The sequence below is a fragment of the Osmerus eperlanus genome, chromosome 1 (genome assembly GCF_963692335.1).
Source record: "Osmerus eperlanus chromosome 1, fOsmEpe2.1, whole genome shotgun sequence".
Classification (NCBI taxonomy): domain Eukaryota; kingdom Metazoa; phylum Chordata; class Actinopteri; order Osmeriformes; family Osmeridae; genus Osmerus; species Osmerus eperlanus.
In genome coordinates this window covers 17682737-17704657 of record NC_085018.1, presented here as the reverse complement: position 1 = coordinate 17704657, position 21921 = coordinate 17682737, and the positions used below count along the sequence as shown (strand labels likewise).

The window sequence follows — 21921 nt, the reverse complement described above, 5'->3', positions numbered from 1 at the left end:
ATTTGAGTGAAGGTCTGTAGAATCTCTCCCCTAGGTATTGGAATGAACCCTATCCCTTTCTGTGCTCTAGCCCTCAAAATCCCCTCTCAGTTATGTTCCTCCATGTCTATTCTCATGTAAGGGTTATTGATGGTTACTGAATATACCAGATATCTGGGATCCCCTTAATGTAAACCAATGCCGACAATGAGGTGACAATATTTGCTCTAGGATGTTCTGGAAAGTGGCACAGTGTACTATAGTACTTCTAAATGTAATCTATGGGCCTTGTCAATTCTGTATTTGACATAAGCATGTTTGTGTGTTCTAATATGTTCTGTGTGTTCTATCCTGACTGTTCTTCCTTCAGGTAATGGCTGCAGTTTTGGAGCATACAAGACCTCACTGGGATTACCCAGAGTCTAAGGAGAATCTGTAACTCTTTTTGATGTTAGAAGTGTAATGAAACTTAACCAAGTATTAATATACCCTCTAAGGATAGCTATATACTGACTTTGACATTATATTTTGTAGCTGGGCACATTGATCAGTATTTGTAATAAAGAATAAATTCTTATTCTGTGACTATGACTACAGAAATGTGTAGTATTGTGTGTATACTTAAATATAGTAAACTCCGTGCACTCTACTGACCATTTCAAAATGTAAATTATATTACATTTTCTGAAATAATATGTGTGTACTCAAACTGACCGTCACATTTGAACGTTAAATCTCGATAAAACAATAGTAAAACATTCACCTGTAGGCTACGTAGGCTAATTAGCCTAGTTAGCCATAATTGAGTCTAAATAGACTGAATTGTAGGCGGAAGAAAATCTGAAGAATATGTTTGGGGCTCGGTAATTGCACCGGAAAACCATTTTATTGTGACAGCTGTTTAACTGGATTATTCTAGTTTAAAAGGTCAACAACAATGTACGTTTGATGGTAATGTTATTGCACTATTCTGACGGGATAACAAAAAAAAGTGGCACTGGTAGCCTATCTCTGGGGTCCGGATTACTGAACTCTGTTGGATAATGTATTTTCTGTTCAAAAAGATGTGTCTTGGCTTTTTCAATATACACCCATGCTTAACATAGGCTGAGGACAACCGCTTGTGTCAAAAGTGGCAGACTTGGATAGTGGAATCATGAAAAGCAGGTGTTAGTAAAACCACGCTACACATTCACAAGCCTATGAAAACCGAAGGCTGTCATTCATGTTCAAAATGAGTTTATCAATAATTTAATTAATTGTGATATTAAGTAGGCTACGTTAACTGTAGTATTGTTATAAATATGTCAGTTTATAAAATAATATTGGATTTTTCCAATTGGTAACCAAGTGAAGTCGATCATAAGACAAGCGCACTTATTAATCAGAACACATGGTTTCCGTTTTACACGTGGCGGTGGCGGTAAATCTTTGCCATTTTTCAAACGGAAGGTAAACAGCTGATGCCTTGCAAACGTATTTCTCAATATGGTTTTTCCGATTGTCAGAAATATTTTTGCAATCTTGAGAACTGGATCGGCCTGTTGGTCATGTTTTTGCAAATTACGTTGATTGAACGGACAGTTGGCTTACTGTAACTCATTGTAATGCTTGCTAGCAAGTTTCTGCTGCTGTGCTATCATTAGCTTGCTAGCACAAACCTACCGAACAACTATGTGATGCCTATCCCGGCCAGCTAATTTGATACCGAGAGCTAACTTAACTAGTTAGCTAGCTGCCTTTTGAAAGTATAAAAAAATATATATAACGGGTTGAATGTCAACATTTCTGATCAGGCTGTAACCAGTTTTCTCATGTTTTCCCCACGTGTTTGTTTAATTCAGGGAAATGCCCCTACTTTATCCAACGTGGAAAAAAAGATGGACAACTAAGTTTCAGGTGCCATTCTACAGAAAACACAGGAAGGCACATTTAAATGGCAACATTGAATGGTAAAACACTATCTACTAGGCTTTGTAATCTAAACTTTTATAAAGCCATGGAGGCTAACCACGCAATTGTTTTTCTCTGTAGTGTCAATGACAAGATGGACAACAATAAGAAGTTCAAGTTTCAGTGGCTACGGTCAGCTGTATGCTCCCCTACTAAGTTCCATAAGAGCAATGTTGGAGAACATAGACCAACTCGTTGGAGTATATCCCCCAAAGAAGAACTGAGTCCGTCTTCGGCAGTTTTAAATGTGTCTTCAGAGTCTTCTGGTGTTGGAGAACTGGGCAATATCTGTTTGGACACACCCAAGAGGAAAGCAGAAACCCAGAATGGGAGTAACCCAGGTACAGACAAAGTCAAGAAGCTTTCCAGAAAACATCTTAAATCCATCACTCCCTCCAAGGTAAGTCATGTGGGTCTTGTTCACAAACACAATTTCCTTGAAACTTGGAGACTTGAAAGTTTTTTTGTTTTTTTCTGTCCTAGCATCTGCGAAATGTAAATCATTCTCAGTCAAGCATTTTTGTGTTCATTCAGGTAATATTCATGGATGGTACCACATCTTCGCCTGTCTCTTGTGACTTGAAGAGGAAAAACTCGACTCCCGATGAAGGATCCAAGGCAATCTACCGGAAGGCCTTAACGGCAGCTTTTGGGCGAGGAAGAAAGACCTCATCCCCAGTCAAATGTTCTAGAGCCAAGAGCCCCTCTCTAGCCCGGAAGTTCCCAGGCAGGAAGTTGACACTCAACACAAGTGATGAGATGCCTAGTCAAGAGTTAGATCAAAGTACAGACTTTGACTTGAGCTGCTGCTCTGCCCCGTCAGAAAGCGAGCCTGATGGTAGAGCTCCTGTTGAGGAAGAAGGCGACAATTGGATTCGTCCTCTGGTATTTGTCAACACAGACACTCTAGAAGACAGCGCTTTTCTCGAGAAAGATACAAGGGTGTGTTCCAGAGATTAAAGATAAACTGTTAGCTCTACAAATGTCGCTTAATACAGAATAAGCAGAATTTTGTCCAGTTTTTGTATCAGTTGTCTTTCTGTATAATGTTGTAAATTGTCCTCAATGTTTTCCCTTGAAAGAGCGTGATCTTCAAATCAGGTGACTCTCCTGATTGGTCAGATGCTGAGGACCCTGTGGCAGTTAAGACGTTCTCCCAGGATAAAGATTTCTCAAGCCATAAAGATGAAAGCAGTGAGTCGACACCTTCTGCCCTGGACAATCGTGACTCCCACTTCATGAAACCACAAAACTACTCTATAGGCACCAAGAAACCCAGCAGTCCTGCTTTGCCTACCCAGGGTCTAGTGATCCCCTCCCTCACCTCTCTCTCCTCACCTGGTCCCTACCTCCCCAAGAAGTGTCTAGACCTCACCTCCCCCCAGTCATGGAGTACAAGCTTTCCATCTTCTGAGCAAGCCCTCCCAGGGATGCAAAGAAGGAATCACATATCCCCTAGCACAACTCCAGAGACTCCCAGGACGGGTGTGGTTAACCAGTGGGACCAGCGACCTACCAGAGGTGCCCTCATGTCCCCAGACCCTTTTGCACTGCCCATACGCTCAAGGAAAGACCCAGCGTCCACTTCGGAGATCCTGCCTCTAGGACACAGCTTGTTCTCCCCCTATCCCCCCTGTCACCCTGCCCCCCGTAGGTACTCCGATGCCTTTCTGGACAGCCACGCCTCCACAGCCTTTGACAACGTCACTAGGAGGATGTCAGTCGGGGCAGAGCCTATCTGGACATGTGACCCCTCACAACGGGTAGAGGCCAAGCTGGGGTTTGTGGACACCCACTGCCACCTGGACATGCTGTATGGCAAGCTGGGTTTTGTTGGCACCTTTGCACGGTTCCGAAGCATGCACCGCAGCAGCTTCCCATCCGAGTTCCATGGCTGCATCGCTGACTTCTGCAACCCTCGCATCATGGTGAGGGAGGCTCTGTGGGAGGGGCTGCTAGGAGAAGAGTTGGTGTGGGGTGCGTTTGGGTGCCACCCTCACTTTGCTAAGGAGTACTCGGATGTGCAGGAGCGCAACATCCTGATGGCAATGCGGCACCCCAAGGCTGTGGCCTTTGGAGAGATCGGCCTAGACTACTCCCACAAAAACTCAACCAGCGCGGTCAAGCAGAAGCAGGTGGGCTTGGACTCCTTGGGTAGAGGCTATTCATCCCTGTTCATTGATTAAGGGTTGTGAGGATTGAGTTACTGGCCAAGAGTCTTTCAATTCATTTAATTTCTATGCTTAAAACCTGGGTATGACAGTGATGGTGGTGTTGGTTTGGCTCCCCCTGCAGGTATTTGAGCGTCAACTGCGCCTGGCAGTGGCCATGAAAAAACCTCTTGTGATCCACTGTAGAGATGCAGACAAAGACTTGCTTGAGATCATGAAGAAGTGTGTGCCCCGCGATTACAAGATTCACAGGTTTGGAGGCGTGTGTTCATTGTTAAATGACTGTATACAAACAACTAATAATTTAAATATGTAATTGTGTTAACCCTGTCACTAGGCTAATGTATGCTACATTGGTGCAGACACACTGGAATGCCTTTTGTTTTTTCTGTTAAGAAACAAACCCCAACAGTGGCTCTTTTGAAAAAGTTACAACAGAAAGAATGAGAACAACTGTAAAGATGTCTTGAAACAAGGCTGACAGCTTGGCATGAAAACGGACCTATAGCTATTTAAAAAGTGTATTCAATAGACAAAGATATGTTACACATTTGCTGCAGTTTATTGTAATCTTGTGTTTCAGGCACTGTTTCACCAACAGTTACTCAGTCATCGAGCCCTTATTGGATGCGTTTCCTAACCTGTATGTAGGCTTCACTGCCCTCATCACCTACCCCAAAGCCACTGAGGCTCGAGAATCCGTGCGCAGGATTCCCCTTGAACGGATCGTCCTGGAGACGGATGCACCATACTTTCTACCGCATAAGGTAGACACACATTCAAAATGGAGTTTCACTGAGACACTTTTAGCATTTTGAGTCAATAGTTGGAATGGTGTAGAACAGTGGTTCTCAACCCTGGTCCTCAAGTACCCCCTTGTCCTGCATGTTTTAGATGTTTCCCTGCTCCAACACACCTGATTCAAATGAATGGGTCGTTATCTAGTTATGCAGAAGCCTGCTAACGACCATTCATTTGAATCAGGTGTGTTGGAGCAGTGAAATATCTAAAACATGCAGGACAAGGGGGTACTTGAGGACCAGGGTTGAGAACCACTGGTGTAGAAGACAATGCCTTGCTCATGTACGTTCATTGATTTTCTTTGTCTCGCCAGGTTAGTAGAGATGTGTGCAGGTTTGCCCACCCTGGCATGGGCATTCACACACTCCGTGAGATTAGCGTCCTAAAGAGAGAGCCCATCACCACAGTATTTACCACTGTTAGAAGCAACACCACTCAACTCTATGGTCTGTAAACTTGATGACTGTAAAGCTAACCATGGTTATCAGATGTAACCATGGTTATCAGATGTAACCATACATGCATAAAAAAGTGAAAGAAATGGGGGCTCTGAAATAGTTTGTTTGATTTTTTGCAATAGGTCTGCTTTTCAGAAGAAAAAAAAAAAGATGAAAGATAAATCTCTGAAATATATCAAATGTATATTTGATTACATCCTTTGTGTAAGGCCTTTCATGTCAATAGTATTTTTCTTGTTAAATGTAATAGGATCAAGAGTTAACTTTTGCTGGCACAAGTCTATTCCTGTGTTTTGTTGAGAACAGGTGTGCTCTGTTTGAGCTCCTGTTATAAAGCTCTAAACTAAAGGGTTCTCAGTCTGACCCAAACTTCTGTTGGTGTGGCGCACGTGATGAGGATGCTGTTGGTTGCTGTGTATTTAGTATTCATATGATTTGTCATTGGTTTGGTTTTGATATGTTATGGTCATTTGACATCCCTGTTCTGTGTTTTTATAATTCTTCTGCATTCTTAACTGACTGTTGTCAGATGGGTTGATTTTGGTGTAGTTTGTTGCTGTGGAACTCCAGCCCTCAATATGTTATGTAATTTAATGCTGTCATTAAATACTTTTTTCCAATCTTGATTTCATTATTGTATGATGAGGAATACAATGATAATTATTCAGGCATTTGGTAATTTACAGAGAAACAACTTACATTCTCCCTGGGAGTTAATTAAATAAGAGGAAGAGGCTGCCAAGCTGGTCCATTAGCCTATTTCTGTAATCTGTAGTGGCTTTAGATACAAAGGTACAAGCTGTACCTTTTTAAGTGTTTATTTTTAAGAAAAGAAAAAAAGAAATTTCTTTGTTCAGAAATGTGATGTGGTTTAGGGAAGAAGAACATTTTGTTGAAAGCATAAAAATATGGCACTTGTTTATACTGGTTTACTCTGCCACAAACACATGATGTAATCATAGGACATGTTATTATTCCACATTTAACATTCAGAAAAATCCAATAACGCTAAAGTTGTACCCAGTAGTTGTCTGCAATGTTTTGACAGAAACATAAGGTCAGATGAGGTTTCCTGCTGGTGGGTCATCTCCCAGGACCTCCTGCAGGATCTTCTGCAGCACCATGCCATACTCCTCGTATTCCGCCTGACTCAGGTGGACACCCATCTCAAATGGGACTGTCACCTGTTGGCAGCACAGGCCGAACAGGTCGGTCATACCTAGAGTCGACGTGTTTTTAAAATGTTTCAGGTCTATTTTCGAAAGTGTCTATGACTCACTGTTTTGTGTCCATCCTTTTGAGGTTGGTGGTCCTCAAACAGCTCAGAAAACTCCTCCACAGCCCTCCGACCAACTGTGGGAGGCTTTCCTTTACCCTGCAAACAAAACCAGACTAATCTAACCAGAACACCCACCCTATTCTCTGTCTCCGTCACTCAAACACATCAACACACACCATCACCCATCTCCTTACTATACACCTATAAACACCTACTTACCGGAGGTTTCTGCGATGGGCTGAGGAAGCTGGTGCCAGCACTGGCTGACTTGCAACACAGAGACAGACAACATAGCAACAGGAGCATCACACCAGTACTTCTCTTCATAATCATGGTGAAGAATGGCTGCTTTAGGAAGATCTACTGACAAATAAAATACAAATACAGAATGTACAGCCTGATTTAAACAGCACTTAAAATTGTTTTTTCCAAACATCAAACCCCATAACTTGTGCCAGAAGAATTAAATTTGACTCACCTGACACAGATGTCGATTTGTTCAGATTGGTTTTTCTCCACGTTATATATACCCATTCTAGTTCCCTTTCTCATTGTTTGTGTTACTATAGTACACAATACTATAGATAACTCATCTGGGTAAGCATGGATTGTTCAAATGTTTGACTAGATAAGGGGCCAAGCATAGCTGTGTCTTAATGCTAATTGTGACCTTTAGTCATCAATTGAGCCTACTAGCTGACAGCAATTGAGTGTTTCAGCTCAGTGCCTCTCTTGGCAAGACAAAGCAACCCCAGTTGGTATGACAATGGTTTTACGTGGACATATTCACTTCTACACAACCGTGCCATTTATGTATTTGTGTATTTGTGTGTCTCAGAATGTGTGCCCAATTTGCACATCCGTTTGTTTAGTATTGGCAGATAAAAACAGTTATGTTGCTAATGTGTCTGCATATATAACCGGACACATTTTCCAAACAAATATACTTTCAACGACACAGTGACGGTCAGTCAGTAGCCTATCAATAAGTGAAGAACTTTGTATTTCTATTGAAGTCGACAGGTAAGGTGAGTTGTTTGATAAAACGTGCAATGTTCCATACCTTTCCACACCAGTAGATGGCAGTAATGATCACTTAGACATGGAAGTCGCGTTGGGTTGAATCCCACAAAGAAGGTATCATGCTAGTACTGGACGGAGGACGGCTAGTTTATTTGCTTTTGTAGACGAGATTGATCAGAAACAGTAATGGATAAGAAGAAAAAGCTATACGATGTTACGGCCTCTTCTGTGAGTAGCTCAACTATTTAAATAAAGTTTGCTAACTATCACTAAAGGCCTAACGTTCTTTTCTGTGTAATTACAACGGGGAGTTCCAACCCTCACCAATGTAAAATACATGTTCAATTTAACTAGAGTACGACACAGGCTGGTGCATTTACTTTTGGAGTCAACCTGTTTAGTTCTCTGAGTTAGCATATAGTTAGCCTCTATTGGACTGCTGGTATAACACCGATCTGTTGCATTGATCCGTTAATTTAGGGCATTTACTGTGATAATATTTTATAAATCCTGTCAGTGAATTGTCGTTATATAACTGTATGATACACACACCCACAAACACAAACTGTCACACACACGCAAACCCGTAGACTTCATGAAGTCTGCTGCTAGGTAACAAAAGAAAACGTGATTGTATTAACAACGTTACTTAATTGAGGGAGAATTACTTTGACAACACCTGAAGTTTGTTCACTGTTGCAGTTTCATATTGTGTTCAAACCCGTTTAAGTGATTGAACGATTGCAAAACAGTTACTAGCTAAGTAACATTGCAGGTTATATTTAATTCTCTGTAGTTGGTGGACCTCAAAGCTGAACTCTACAGAAAGCAGGAGAAATTCAAACATCAGAAGCTAGGACAAGATGCTGGAGCTGGCTCTTCTAATTTCAAAATTAAGGTATGTTGAAAGGGACTTCTTACAATGTATGATCACAAATGATCTTAGTTTGTATCCAGCTTAAATGTAACGTTCTGTCTGTCTGTTTTGGTTTGTAGAAGCCCACAGTGTGGAATAAGCAGAATGAGGGGGTCTCTGCACGAGCACAGAAAGATGTGGAGCAGCTGACAGAGGAGGAAAACAACCTTGATAAGTCGAGGTCAGTAGCCTAGTTAGCAGTTGTTAGGGTCAAATCAATCTAAGACATCCTTTATGTATTGGACCCGACCTTTGGTAATAACCTGTATTCCTGTACTGCAGACGGAAGCTGGAGGAGAAGGCCAAACTCTATGAGCAGATGACCAAAGGAGACTTTCCTGGTTTGTGTCAATTATTTCACTTGAATACTAAGTAGAAGTGTGGTGTAAGAGTAATGGTGAGGTGAACAGAAGTGATCTCGTACTGTGCTTCTGAATAACAACGGATTCTACTTTCTACGTGATTCTACTTCATTGTTCTATCATCTTTTTGATGATATAACAGATGAGGAGACAGAGGGTTTGTTCCTGGTGGATTTCACTCAGAAGATCATTGACAAGAAGAGAGAGACTCATGCCCAGCAAGACAGGGAGATCGAGGACAGGGATATGGGCAGCTCGTCCCCAATCCCACCCCCCGAGAACCCGGAAGAGGAGTGGTAATGTTCCCACACCAATACAAGCTCCAAAGCTCTGAATCATTATGAAGCCACATGACCTCATGGTTTAGAGGTCAACAACTTCCTGTTGTCTGTCTGCAGGGTGGATTATGTGGATGCTCTGGGCAGATCAAGGAAGTGCATGAAGAAAGACCTGCCAGGGTTCAAGAAAATGGACCAAGACTTTCAAGGGAAAAGGTACAGGAATAGCGTTGTGGTCTAAACAAACGCTGACGCTAGGTTTAAACTGTAGATCCGGCTCATTAATAGAATAACTATATGTGTGTGTTTGTGTGTGTGTTTGCCCATGCAGACATGCAGTAACGGAGAAGACCTTGCTGTCAGAGGACATGCGTCGTGAGCTTCAGAGACAAGAGTGGGAGAGGGAGGAAGAGGAGGCGTTGAAGAGGCCTGTGGGACCAATCCACTATGAGGACATTAGGGAGCAAGGTTAGCATGTTGCACCATTACTGAACTATGGATCTGAGATGATTGCCAAACTCGATACTTAATAGTGTACAAAATGTGTTAGGATTATTGATCTAATCTGTTAGTCTCCCTCCCCCCTCCTTTCTCTGTCTATTTCAGAGGCCCGTGAGTTGGGTGTGGGCTACTTTGCGTTCTCTCAGGACCAGGAGCAGCGCAGGAAACAGAGAGACACCCTGGACATGCTCAGAGACCAGGTGAGGAGCTCTATTTTCTCGGTCCTTGTCAAGCTCACATTTTTGTACCCCATCAGTTTATGTATGAGTGTTGACACTGTATCTCCTTTCCAATATCTCTCTTCCTCCTTGCTTGCCTTCTCCCCCCCTTCTTTCCCTGTCAGACGACAGACCAGCGTAGTAAGAGAGAGATGCTGAAGGAGAAGAGAAAGGCTCTACTTAAGGCTCGACTGGCTAAGGTGAGGCAGAGAAAGAACAAAAATACCAAGATGGATGGCACAGAGGAGGATCAGGAAGAGCCACTGAAAGAAGGTTAGAACAAATAGCTACAGCGCATCACTGTAGAAAGTAATGAGACGACACAATGACCAGGATAACCTGTTGTGTTAAATTGTACTGATATGGTTTCCCAGTTGTTTCATCCATGATTGTCCATAACGTCTACCATGTTAACTTCCTATTATTTCCTTTCAAGTTATTGCTTTGAAAGTGTTGAATGCATTGTCTTGCTTCATTTAGAAGAAGACGATGAGATTGGTCCCCTGCCTCCATCAGAGCATGCCCCTGAGGCCAGTGGGAAGGTTGGGAAGGTGGAGGTGGAGATCCAGGAGAGAAAGGACACCAGGCCAGGGGTTCCCCACGTCAGAGAGTGGGACAGGGGCAAAGGTACACTTCAATGTTGTGATATTTGATCCTAAAATCTTTAACTGAAAATATATTTGATATTTACAATATGTCCATGTAGTAGTTTTTAAATTAACAGTTTATTATGCAGTCAATAATAAAATGAGACTCGTGCAAGATTTTAGGTCAGACATTAGATCAGTTGTAACCAAAGCCTGCCTTAACTCTGTAGGATGCTGTGATATAACCAGCCTCTTCCCTCCAATTTCTCCCTCAGAATTCTCTCTGGGCCTGTGGACTAACCGGAGACGAGAAGAACGTGATGCAGACTTTGCCCCTCCCTCTGCGTATTTTAAAGAGGATAGGAAACCAAGTTATGGAAGAACTGTTGGACGAGAACAGGACAAACCCAAAATGACTTTCAAGTGGTCTGATGCACAAAGTGAAAAGAGCAAGGAGCCACCCAAGCCTCATCCTGAACCCCAGGCCCACCCTGAACCCCAGGCCCACCCTGAACCCCAGGCCCACCCTGAACCCCTGGCCCACCCTGAACCCCTGGCCCACCCTGAACCCCAAGCCCATCCGCAGCCTAATAGTGCTGCTGGCCACTCTAAACCCCAACACACATCTCCTCCCCCTCTGATTAAAATGCAGATACAACCCCAAACCACAGATCAAGACCAACCTCAGCCCGTACCCTCTGCACCTGCTGTGCCGAGCGCCCCCCAACTTCAGTACACAGCACCGCCAATGCACTGTCCTCCGACTGCCCCACCCCTTTTCTCCCAGTGTTCTCTTCCACCATTGCATCCTAACTGTCCTCCATCTCACCTGCAGTATACATCCACACCCCACTACCCACCCCAGTATCCCCCCCACTACCCACCCCAATATCCCCCTAGCCAATATCCATATGGCCAGTATCCCCCTAGCCAGTATCCCTATGGCCAGTATCCCTATGGCCAGTATCCCCCTAGCCAGTATCCCCCTAGCCAGTATCCACCTAGCCAGTATCCCCCTAGCCAGTATCCACCTAGCCAGTATCCCCCCCAGTATCTGGCCCAACCCCTGGTCCAGCAACAGGCCCAACCCCTGGTCCAGCAACAGGCCCAACCCCTGGTCCAGCAACAGGCCCAGCCTCATCAGCCCATGCAGGAAGCTCAGTCCCAGCCCCTGGAAACCTCCCAGAGTCTGGAGGACATGCTGTCCTTTTACAAGAGCTCTACTTGATCTTTACTGAAAGACTAAATGGAGAAAAACATGGATCACTCCAGCCAGTCACAACTGGGATGTACAGTCACCCAGCCAGACACCAATGTTTGATGTAACTTTAAACCAAAAATACAGATTAAAAAACAGTAAAATAACCATGTTTATTTGGTTGAAATATCCCAACCAACAAAATGTTTTCACACAAGGGTTCTATATATTGGAAATGTGATTAAAGATAAGTAGGTTTAATTTAGTGCTGTCTGGTTATGATTTCTCTTGAGGTGCTTTTCCTTTGAAGTACGATTATTTATGATTGCTGATATTAGTGTAGTGTAGTTTTTGAATGTGTCAGCTTGCCATCTGTCATTTCAGTTCACAGGCAAACATTTGTGCAGCCTTCACTTGGAAAAGAACAGTGATTGAAGGGGGTTGAGGTTATTATAGTTAACTATAATTTATACATGTAACCATTAGCCTCTAGGTGGTGCTAGGACCATTCTTTTGACCCTATGTTTAATAGTGAAGCTTGCTTACTGCAATTCACTTGTTTTTGTGGATATTAGAGAGTTGCAAACTTATTTGATAAATTACAAATGTATGTTTGTGAGCTGTATAACTTTGATTTTAATAACTACAAATAACATTTTTATGCTTTAAGTACTGTCCTAGTTATCAAGTTAACTAATGGCCAATCTCATGATGGCAACCGTTGTGTTTTGTTGTGAGGGCACAGTGCATCACCTTTGTATTGAATCAAAGGTGGTAAACCATAGAATGTTCTTATTCTGCCCTTAGAGGCTCTGGAACCTTTAAAAGCTGGTCATAAGAGGCTGTGTGTTCCTAGGTTCCAGAACGCATGAATAACTAGTATGAATAGTAGTCATTTAAGGTGCTAAAATCAGTGACCTATGACATTTTGTTGTCATTTGAAGCCAATTCTGAGACGACATAGACTGCATACAATCTGCAGTTGCCCAAGAACCCTCAAGTGTCTGAAATGTCCCAGTGCGACTGTTTGAATTCCAGCTGATATGGACCTGAAGACTTTCCAGCGCTGCATGACTGAAGCTCCTTGCCTCCTGGATCAGATAGCACTGCTCCTCCAGGAATGCCAGGAGAAGGAGGTCCTGCTCCCCAGAGGCATCTGTAACCTGTGTGACTTGTCCTGGGAGGAGCTATCTGACCTCCCCCAAGGTGCCAAGCCCCTCCATCAGCCTAAGGTGTTCAGCAGACCACTACGAACCGGCCACTTGCCCCCAGACACCTGCTGCACAATGTCCATGGTGCCCAGTCATGTGCTGCTGCCCAATGAATCCAGCATGTCTGTTCGTCAGGCTACTACCCGCTGCAGTACTTTCAAGTTCAAGAAGAGGTTCCACACAGAACGAGAAAACAATGGTGAGCTTATTTTATTGGTCCCACCACTGTCATCACGAACACTGACCCTGAACTTGATAATGCGCACATCATGTGGTTGGTCTTCATCCTAGAACATTGCAAATGTGTTGTAAACAATGGGGTACGTGTTGCAAAGGAATTTGATTTGGTTTGATCTCCACAGTGAAACTGTGATAATCGGAATGTTAATTTATGTTGTGGTCAAGAATAAGTCAGTGGGTGGATCACAGTGATGTGGCATGTGTCCAGGAGGGACCTGCGTCCCTGTGACCTCCACTCTGCGTCTCTACCTGGAAGAACATCTGTCCCACCTCTCCTTCTCCCTCACCTACAGAGGTAACCCACCAATCACTGCAGCACATCTTCCTGTACAAATCAATGCCCTTAAAAGGTCACTTCAGTGATCTAAATGAGAACATTGTTTAATTAAGTATTCAGGGCGTAATTAACCCTAAACCCCAGTTTGCACTTCCCAGCCACCACTCCCTGCTTTAGCAGCCAGACTCTGGAGGTGTGTCACTGGGCTGTCGACAAGCTGCAACCCATCCTAGACCAGATGTAGGTGCATCTCCTCCCCCTTCAGTCTCCCATCTCAGAGGCCAAACAACGGCCCCACCAGTTTTCCTCTTTTCTACAATTCCTTACTAATCAATGCATCATGAAAACCAATTATAACCTGTCACAACCCGTATGAGTCCCATACTGAACGACTAGTCAGTTTAGACCAGGTGTTGACTGTGTACTCCTTCCTGCCTCACAGAAAAGAGGAAAAGGACAGGCTGGTGGTAACAGGGAACACATTCCTGCTGTCAACCAAGCACTACCCGGAAGACAAATTCAACCAGCCCATGCCCCCGTTTCAACGATTTGCAGGGGATGGTCTCTTCCCCATCATCCCTAACACCAAGTACATGGGTTCCGCTACATCCCTCAAGCTACACTACAGCCTGCCTGATGGCACCTCCTATGTCTAGTATCCTACTCAGTCATCTACAGTAGATATCAACTCTTTCTGCCTGTCTGTCTCTGTCTGTATATGTTTTTCTGTCCTCCCTCCCTCCCTCCCTCCCTCCCTCCCTCCCTCCCTCCCTCCCTCCCTCCCTCCCTCCCTCCCTCCCTCCCTCCCTCCCTCCCTCCCTGCTGAGTGTGTTGTCTCTAACTGGGTCCCAGCTACCCTTCTGGATCCGTGGCAGTGTGCCAGATCCCAAGTACTAAGACCAGAGGGGGCATCTACACCAACATTTTTGGGGACAGCCCCAATGACAATCTACTGGCCTCCTTCATGCCCAGTGGGCAGGGCTATGTGTACCATACAGGTAAACCCACAACCAGCTGGTTTGCCTTTCTGGTGGGAACCTCTGGATGCCAGCAATACACACGAGAAGGCAGCCTTGCCAAGGAATGGCATTTCAACCCACAGGCTCAGCTTGAGGACACATACACATATAAGGTGTATACAATGTATACGGTGTATCTGGGAAAGTGTATCTTTGTGATAAAGTGTGTGGTTGAATGTGTGTATTTATATCAAATATGTTTATTTTATCTTCGCCTCAGGTAAATGATGTCATTTCCCTGACCTTCAGTAAACACTTCTCCATGAATGTGACCTTCACAGCTCTGGGTGAGAGTGTCACCCTGAAAATAAAAGAGAAACCCTTGGTAAGAAACCCATCGTTGTCTGTCTAGATTTATCTCTTTATGCAGTTTAATTTATCATTGGGCATTAACTGTAACCATCCACTTGGATACATGAATCCTCCTGATTGTAAGGTTGGGTTATTACTCACCCTTTCACCCTACTTCCTTCCTTCCTTTTTTCTACCCCCCCTTCCCCCATACAGGCCTCCAGTAGCAGAGTTCAGGACCCTGGTGCCGAGGAGGAGAAGCTGGCTGTTTCCAGGGCAGAGATGCAGGTGATCAGAAAGAGAGTCAGACACACGGCTTTGCACTGGCTCAACTTCTACATGGTGGCCGCAGGTAGGTCTCAGCAGAAGCAGACTTTAACACAGACATCTGGTCTGGGAGATTGTTTGTCTCTCAATCTACCTGTCCAACATGCAGGTCTTATCAAAGAGCCCCTACTCCAAGACCCTAAACCCAGATCATTGAAACATAAGGAGCCTTGGACTTCACCTCCCAGAGTGCACCTCGGTAATGAGGAGAGCCCACCTGCTTTTGTACGGCCAGCACCTCTTAGAAGAAAGTTACCTCGACCGGCCACCTGTAGCCTGCCCATGTCCAGAACATCTCCCCTGTTCAGACGAGCCTCACACAGGTAAGGCATACAGACACAGGCGCACACCATAGAACAGACGCAGACAGACAAGCTGCCTCCGTCAGCCTCTCTCTTACACTCTCCTGCAGGGCCAAGTCAGCAGGGTCATTGTGCATGTCCTCTCAGTCAGCCCTCCCTCGCAGTGAGACCCCAGCCCCTCCCTGCCTCGTGGTTCTGCGGCACCTCCTCCTCAACACCTACAAGGGGCAGGGCTGCCACTGCTCCACTCGCTTGCCTGCCCTTTCGGACCTGGAGTTGGAGCTGTTCCTGGGAGGGCCCTGGGCCCGCCCGGGCCAGGTGATCGTGGTCTACGTCACCTCCTCCGTCTGCCCCCCACCTTGGGGTCAAAGTGTGGAGCAGGTCCTGCAGACGATCCACCATAAACAGGTGTCCACCTCTGCCATGCCCTGTGCTAAGGTGAGAAGGCGGGGTGTACAGTCAGTGTAGATAGACGTCAGTCCCCTGCTGTTCCCAATCAAGAGCACCATGGAATTCTTGATTCTGTGATGATTATAGAAACTACAATATGTTCACATATTGATTGTCCAAGATGATATACGTGAATAGCAATATGTGTTCTGTTTGCCTGTGCCAGAGTTCTCGCAACCCCTTCAGACTGGTTAAGTACGATCTGGACACAGCAACCCATCTGACCCAGACTGCCGTCCCAGTCCTGGTCCAGAGGCATCACGTGGGACCTGGAATACTACTGGTACGAGACACAAGGGAACAGGATCATGTCTGGAGAACTATTCAGTTCCCCTTACAATATACTAACCATGGGGAGGGTAAAATTAAATAATATTTCAGTACTGTGTCTACTAAAAGCAGGAGGATGTGCGTGTGTGTATGTGTTGTGCATTGCCTGTGTGGAAAGGCGGATCTTGTCCTAGTTTAGTTGAGGGCTGACCTTGGCCCATGTGTTTTTTCCCTTCTTTGTTTCTGTGCACTTTAGTCCCAGGCAGGATGGGAAATACAGACTTAGACAGTCACACCACTGTCACCTTGTGTGTGTGTTTTTTTCTCCCTCCTCTTTATGAAGGCCTGTTTATGCATTGCTGCCTTTGCACATTTATGTATATATATCCTGGAAGGAGAGACAAGGCAGTTGCAGTGACAGGAGCAAGTGACACAACAATAAGGAAACGTCATCTTGAAAGTTATGACTGTATAATACAGGTCTAACATACACTCTAAGTGATGCACAATGACCACACAGGCACAAATGAAAAACAACAAATTAAGGGTGTGTGATTGGACAGATAACAACACAATAAGTTTGTCTTTTTCTCCGTAAAGTATTATTAACTGCTCTACACAAAGTTAAAAGCAGTATGCAAAGTAAAAGGCATAAACCTTTTAGCTATGTTCTTATTTTGACCCACCACCAAAACCTGATGTGCTCGTCTTGCCTTGTGTGTGTCTGTATGTTTGTGTATCTGTACACGTTTTAAGATGTACGTTGGAGGCAAACTGATATTCGGAGGCACTGCTCTCAATGGCTATGACTTCAGCAAAACCAACCTCCTAAAGCAGATCACCAAAACACAGAATGACTATGCCAAGGGAAACTTTCTGCCCCAAGACTACAAACTGGGGTGAGTGTGTCTTCTAAAGGAGTCTACTTAGTCTTAAATAAAGTATACTTTGTGTGTTTGTGAAAGTGTGTGTGTATACACGTCTTATGTGTATCTTGATATTAATGTCAGATCAGTGCTGAAATTAATCAGCAACAGATCCAGGCCTGTTTTTTGCGTGCTGTCATATTCTTTAAAGAATAGAGACAGTGTATGTAGTCATGTCATACACAGACTGACATCATATACATTTGTTTATGGTAATACATATAAATAAAATCACCCTATTCCAGGAAGTTTCAATTCAGGATTCCCCCTCGAACTGAGGCAGCCGGACACAGCAGGGGAGATGGGCGTGTCCAGGTCAGACCCCCCAGATCCAAGTCTTCCTGCTCCCATCACAAAGAGGACCGCTTCCCTGACCAGCCTCCACACAGGTATTGTAGACATGCACTTACATGCACACATGCAAACACACACACACTAAGGACCTCAGTTGTACTGTACTCATCTAACCTGTTTCATCAGTTTCCTGAATGGTACTGCGCTGGACTTTGTGGTGTCCAGTATGTCAGACAGAATGTCCATCCTAGCAATGACAAGCAGAACGTGCTGTGATTGGACCTCCACCCCATAACGTCTTGGATTACTTCAGCTTTGTCCTAGGGAATTTTTTTTTTTTTTTTTTTAAATAGACAGTAACATTTTCCAATTCCTACGCTTCGAATATAAAATCCTGTTTTATACTTTCTTGATTTTGGAAGCATAACTTCATCACAGCACAAACAAAACGCCCACACTTCTCTGCAGTGAAACCACTTTTGAGAGTTGTCCAGAGTGAATGCCTTCAGGAGATGCTGATGGAGCCTTTATGAGGGGGCTTATGTGGATGGGTAGTGTCTGACACAGCCTTTGGTAATCCCCTCTCTTACGTCCTTTACCGCTGATCAGGGACCACAATCAATGTCACCTTTATGGCTGTGTGAGGAAGAAGGGGTGGCCTGGTGGAATGATATGTCACCAGCATTGCTGCCCCTTGTGAAAGCATTTTACCGGTATGAGGAGCAATAAAAGTAGTATAAAATCCTATGGATCCACAATGGCTGAGGTAAGAGTGGAGATAAAGCTTGATGTATAGATTTTGGATTTGATACTATAGGTGCTCTGTCTCAAAAGAGAGTTATTCTAAAGCTAAATAGAGATCATAGTCTATCAATGTGCTAAATGAAATGTTCATGTGGAATAGTGATGACTGATGTAGCTACATTCAATACAAAACCTAAGAAAATGAAAATATTTTCCCAAAACTCCACATGAATCCATTTCAGAGTCAAGAAGACTCCAGCAGGGTGATGAGCTAGACTGCAGGCCAGGATATCCATGACAGGACAGCCATGATCAGCATTGGATGATGTCACTATGAATCCACCCCCAGAGGGGACTTTCTTTTGACTACTGGCTGTTTCCCTGCAATGTCTGAGCAAGTCACTGTCCAAGCCACTTCCTGGCATGGGGCGGGGCTGAGATGGCTCGAGTGGTGGCCTCAGTGTGACTTTGTGGTGGGCTCTACAGGGTCAGCGGGGTCCAGACCCTGGACACGCTATCTGAAAACGGATCACGTTCTGAATTGACCTCAGCGATCATCACATTAATGATGTCTCTACACAACACAAACACACTAGAACGAGAGACTGTTCACATTTTTGTCACCATAGCGTCGGACTTAAGCTGGATCTACATGTCTCGTCATTAAGGTGTCCTGTTTGTCATAGTGGGGCAATCCCATTGTGCTCAATAAGAGAGGTCAATTCCTTTGCTCATGCTGCAGATTCTGTAATGGTTCATCCTTGATTGAGCTGTTCCCTGTGGTGTGTCTATCACAGCCTCCAGACTATGTAATGACTGACATGATGCGAATGATGTCTGCCTCTCCATCACCCCACAGTGATGATTCTGCAGCCACCTCTGTGCCCTTCGCTTCGCTCCACTGTGAGGCAGCTGGAAGGCCACCCCTGCTGTGCCTGTGTGAAACAGCCACATGTAAGCCAGGCTGACACCAGTGGGCTGATGGCAGACCAGCTGTGTCTCTCACTAGCCGATGGAGCAGAGAAATGAGGAGAGTGAAGACCCTGTGGATTCTGGGATGATTCAATGTGGCTGTGATACAAGTCACAATGTGGGGGCTAAATTTATGTTGTAAATAACAGCCTTCTGCTTGATGAATACATTTAATTTGTGTTTGGAGTTCACCTTACTGAACCGTTGTCACCCGTGTATGTGAATGTCTGCATTATGTGTGTATGCCCCTTCAATACTATGTGCAGTATAATCAATAACTTCACGACACAAGCAGACTACTAAGTAGCTTAACATCCTAAAGAGGGTGGTTAGCGTGGTTGGTGGTTGGGATGTATCAATCTGCAAGAGAACTGTTATACGTATGTGTGTGTTCAGCCGATATGGGATCTGGATGCACTGTTTGTCTCGCAGGCATTCTGTCTCCTCCTTGGCCCCTTCCTCACGCCTGCAGATAAAGAGATTAGCTGAGTGCTGAGCGCTGTCCACACTGCTCACATGCTCCTAATGGGCTCATAAATTCTGCTGATGCAGACAGGACAAAAAGAAAGAGAGGAGGTTGGTGAAGTAGAGAAAGAAGGAGGGAAGAGGTGGTGTTGACTGTTTTTCATGAGAAACTCCAGACCAACACATTGGCCTGCTTTATCTGAGAAGTTTCTAGACAATTAGGTAGGTCTGTGAGAAGAGACTGAGTCGGGAATTGTGAAATGGGAGTATTGATTACTTTAAACTTTACTTCGACAAACATACCTCTTGTTTGGAGTTTCTATCATACTTGTAGCTCTAGAATCGAGGGTTTAATGTCTTAATGTTTCAATGTTGATGAAAGATTAGTCTAAATGGTCATGGCCCTCCTTTTGTTAGCTGCCAGGCTGATTGATGGAATAACTGTTCTGTATGCCACTGTAAAGTAAACTAACAGCAAGAGAGATCAAAATAACAAAGACCCCAGATCTACTGCAGCTATTCTAATCGTCGAGTAACAATGTGCCATCTAGAGGAATGGAGGATAAATAAGTTCTATGTTTCATAAAGGGAGTGTGACAGAAGTTGATCAGAAAGATAAAAAATGTGAATTAATCATTAATATACACTGTCAGAGAGGCAGAAGTGATTCCCTGAAGATCAATCCTACCTTCCCTGCATTCAAGTGGCAGAGCACTACAGTCTTTATTGAGCAGTTGTGTTTCTGAATTTCAGCTTTGATTGGACATCTATAACATCGACATAAACACTCCTTGTCCTTCCAAATGTGTCTGTCCGTGTCCTGCAAAACACACACATACACACACATGCACACCCACACACATGACAGGGGGGCACATTCAGGTTAATCCTGCCTGGTTTTATGGAGATAAATGATCAGTGCTCACATAAACATGGTCATTAAGCTTATTGCCTCAAAGCCATCATGCTCACGTCAGAGGCCATATAGATCAAATCAAATGAATAGCTGTCAGTGAAATCAACACTGATTAATTTGATAAATATGATCATCCTTCAGGTCATGATAAGGATTTTGCATGACCTGTAATTCAGTTATCACAAGACATTTATCTCAAGCCCAGCTTCATGCAATGTGATGGTAAGTCTGAACTACATTCCCAAGTTCCTCTTTCTTGTTAGGAAATGAAAACCAGGAAACCATGGGTAGTTTCCACCATTTAGTTTACCTGAATGCAATACATTTAATTAGGCTATATGATATTGACAGAATTTCATTTTTCAGCTGGTGTCATCCTTTGGAGAGTATTTTTCTCTGTTGCCTTCGGTTTCTACTTCAGAGTTGTACTGCAAGTGAAGATAGATGTTTGGCTATAAACTTCAACACCACTAGAAGCCAAGACCACTGCTGATATGACACAGATGAAAGGACAAAGGAAAGATTCAGCATCTCCCCAAGCACACTCTTTCCTTCAGTCCTGACCAACAACATATAGACAAGCACACACAGTAGTATTGCTTCACACACAGTATTGTTTCACACATAATATTGTTTGCTGATGTCCTAATCTGCCCCCCCCCCCCACACACACACTCTTTCGGCTCCCCTGGAAACAAAGTACAGGAAAGAAAGAAAGAAAGAAAGTCTAAAGAAATGTCCTGTGGTCATTGTGTGAACCTCAGGAAGGTCCTCTAGAAGAACAAAAACAAGCACCCAGCTGTGTTTCTTCCTTGGTGTGATGTGATGCCAACTATATTTAGTCCACCATGACACATAAGGTTGTCCCGGTTTCCCCATCCCTCCCCACAGCTGACAGGACTCAGAGCCATGGCAAGATCAGATGCCCAAGCAAAATGCGTGTGTGTGTAATTGAGTTACTGGGTGTGTGAGGGGGGTAAAGAGAACAAGAGAGAGAGATACAGTATGTGTCTGTGTTTGTGTGAGAATTGATGTTTGTCTACAGTGTTTAAATAAATATGTTTTTAATTTTCAAAACAGAAGAAAACACATCCACCAAGTGTTTTGTGTATGAGGCCCACAGGCTCATATGGTACAAACGATGTGAGGCAAAGAAAGCTAATAAAGATGACTACACTCAAACTTGGATTTTATTTTCTCTCCATTGGGGTATTTATATCCTATGCTCCCTGCCTTTGTATTTGCTTGTGCAATGCTAGCTGTTCCAACGCAGAGTTTTTCTCTACTACTTTGCCAACGACAAACCAATTTCCATTTCAAGAAATTGTGAAATAAGTATGCGTGGCTTGACAGAACCTGAAATGCTGTACATTAAACTTATATTGTTGAATAAACATAATATTTTCAATGCTACATTTAGGGAAGCAATAAAATAATTAATACCAAAGTTACAAATGGCATTCTGTCAAAGCATTTCCATTTAAACTTTATTA

General features: G+C 44.0%; 4 protein-coding genes across 6 annotated transcripts; 3 read left to right on the top strand and 1 right to left on the bottom strand.

The window, feature by feature from the left end:
* The first annotated feature begins 1102 nt into the window (after positions 1 to 1102).
* tatdn2 (TatD DNase domain containing 2) lies at positions 1103 to 5568 on the top strand. Of its 3 annotated transcripts, none has more exons than XM_062465367.1 (8): positions 1103 to 1146; positions 1824 to 1931; positions 2014 to 2332; positions 2467 to 2874; positions 3015 to 4067; positions 4228 to 4355; positions 4687 to 4870; positions 5218 to 5568. In XM_062465367.1, the coding sequence occupies exons 1-8, from the start codon at positions 1136 to 1138 to the stop codon at positions 5356 to 5358; spliced, it is 2352 nt and encodes a 783-aa protein (XP_062321351.1). In that variant the 5' UTR covers positions 1103 to 1135; the 3' UTR covers positions 5359 to 5568. The 3 variants fall into 3 exon arrangements, with proteins under 3 accessions (XP_062321351.1, XP_062321370.1, XP_062321361.1); XM_062465386.1 differs by lacking the exon at positions 1103 to 1146 and adding an exon at positions 1428 to 1431; XM_062465377.1 differs by lacking the exon at positions 1103 to 1146 and adding an exon at positions 1462 to 1727.
* Positions 5569 to 6282: 714 nt separating this feature from the next.
* ghrl (ghrelin/obestatin prepropeptide) lies at positions 6283 to 6997 on the bottom strand. Its single transcript, XM_062465399.1, has 3 exons — positions 6861 to 6997; positions 6642 to 6737; positions 6283 to 6546 (listed from the first exon to the last, which is right to left on the bottom strand). The coding sequence occupies exons 1-3, from the start codon at positions 6972 to 6974 to the stop codon at positions 6421 to 6423; spliced, it is 336 nt and encodes a 111-aa protein (XP_062321383.1). The 5' UTR covers positions 6975 to 6997; the 3' UTR covers positions 6283 to 6420.
* Positions 6998 to 7740: 743 nt separating this feature from the next.
* Positions 7741 to 12381, top strand: ccdc174 (coiled-coil domain containing 174). Its single transcript, XM_062465355.1, has 11 exons — positions 7741 to 7892; positions 8461 to 8562; positions 8661 to 8761; positions 8863 to 8921; positions 9085 to 9238; positions 9341 to 9436; positions 9552 to 9688; positions 9827 to 9921; positions 10065 to 10212; positions 10420 to 10566; positions 10802 to 12381. The coding sequence occupies exons 1-11, from the start codon at positions 7851 to 7853 to the stop codon at positions 11752 to 11754; spliced, it is 2034 nt and encodes a 677-aa protein (XP_062321339.1). The 5' UTR covers positions 7741 to 7850; the 3' UTR covers positions 11755 to 12381.
* A 386-nt stretch (positions 12382 to 12767) lies between these two features.
* Positions 12768 to 20964, top strand: LOC134017593 (uncharacterized protein C3orf20-like). The gene is made up of 13 exons (XM_062457450.1): positions 12768 to 13134; positions 13384 to 13470; positions 13611 to 13692; positions 13895 to 14107; positions 14305 to 14584; positions 14692 to 14796; positions 14979 to 15114; positions 15199 to 15412; positions 15502 to 15829; positions 16008 to 16124; positions 16868 to 17010; positions 17283 to 17426; positions 20850 to 20964. Exons 1-13 carry the CDS (start codon positions 12768 to 12770, stop codon positions 20884 to 20886), a joined length of 2253 nt encoding a protein of 750 aa, XP_062313434.1. The 3' UTR covers positions 20887 to 20964.
* The last annotated feature ends 957 nt before the right edge of the window (positions 20965 to 21921 follow it).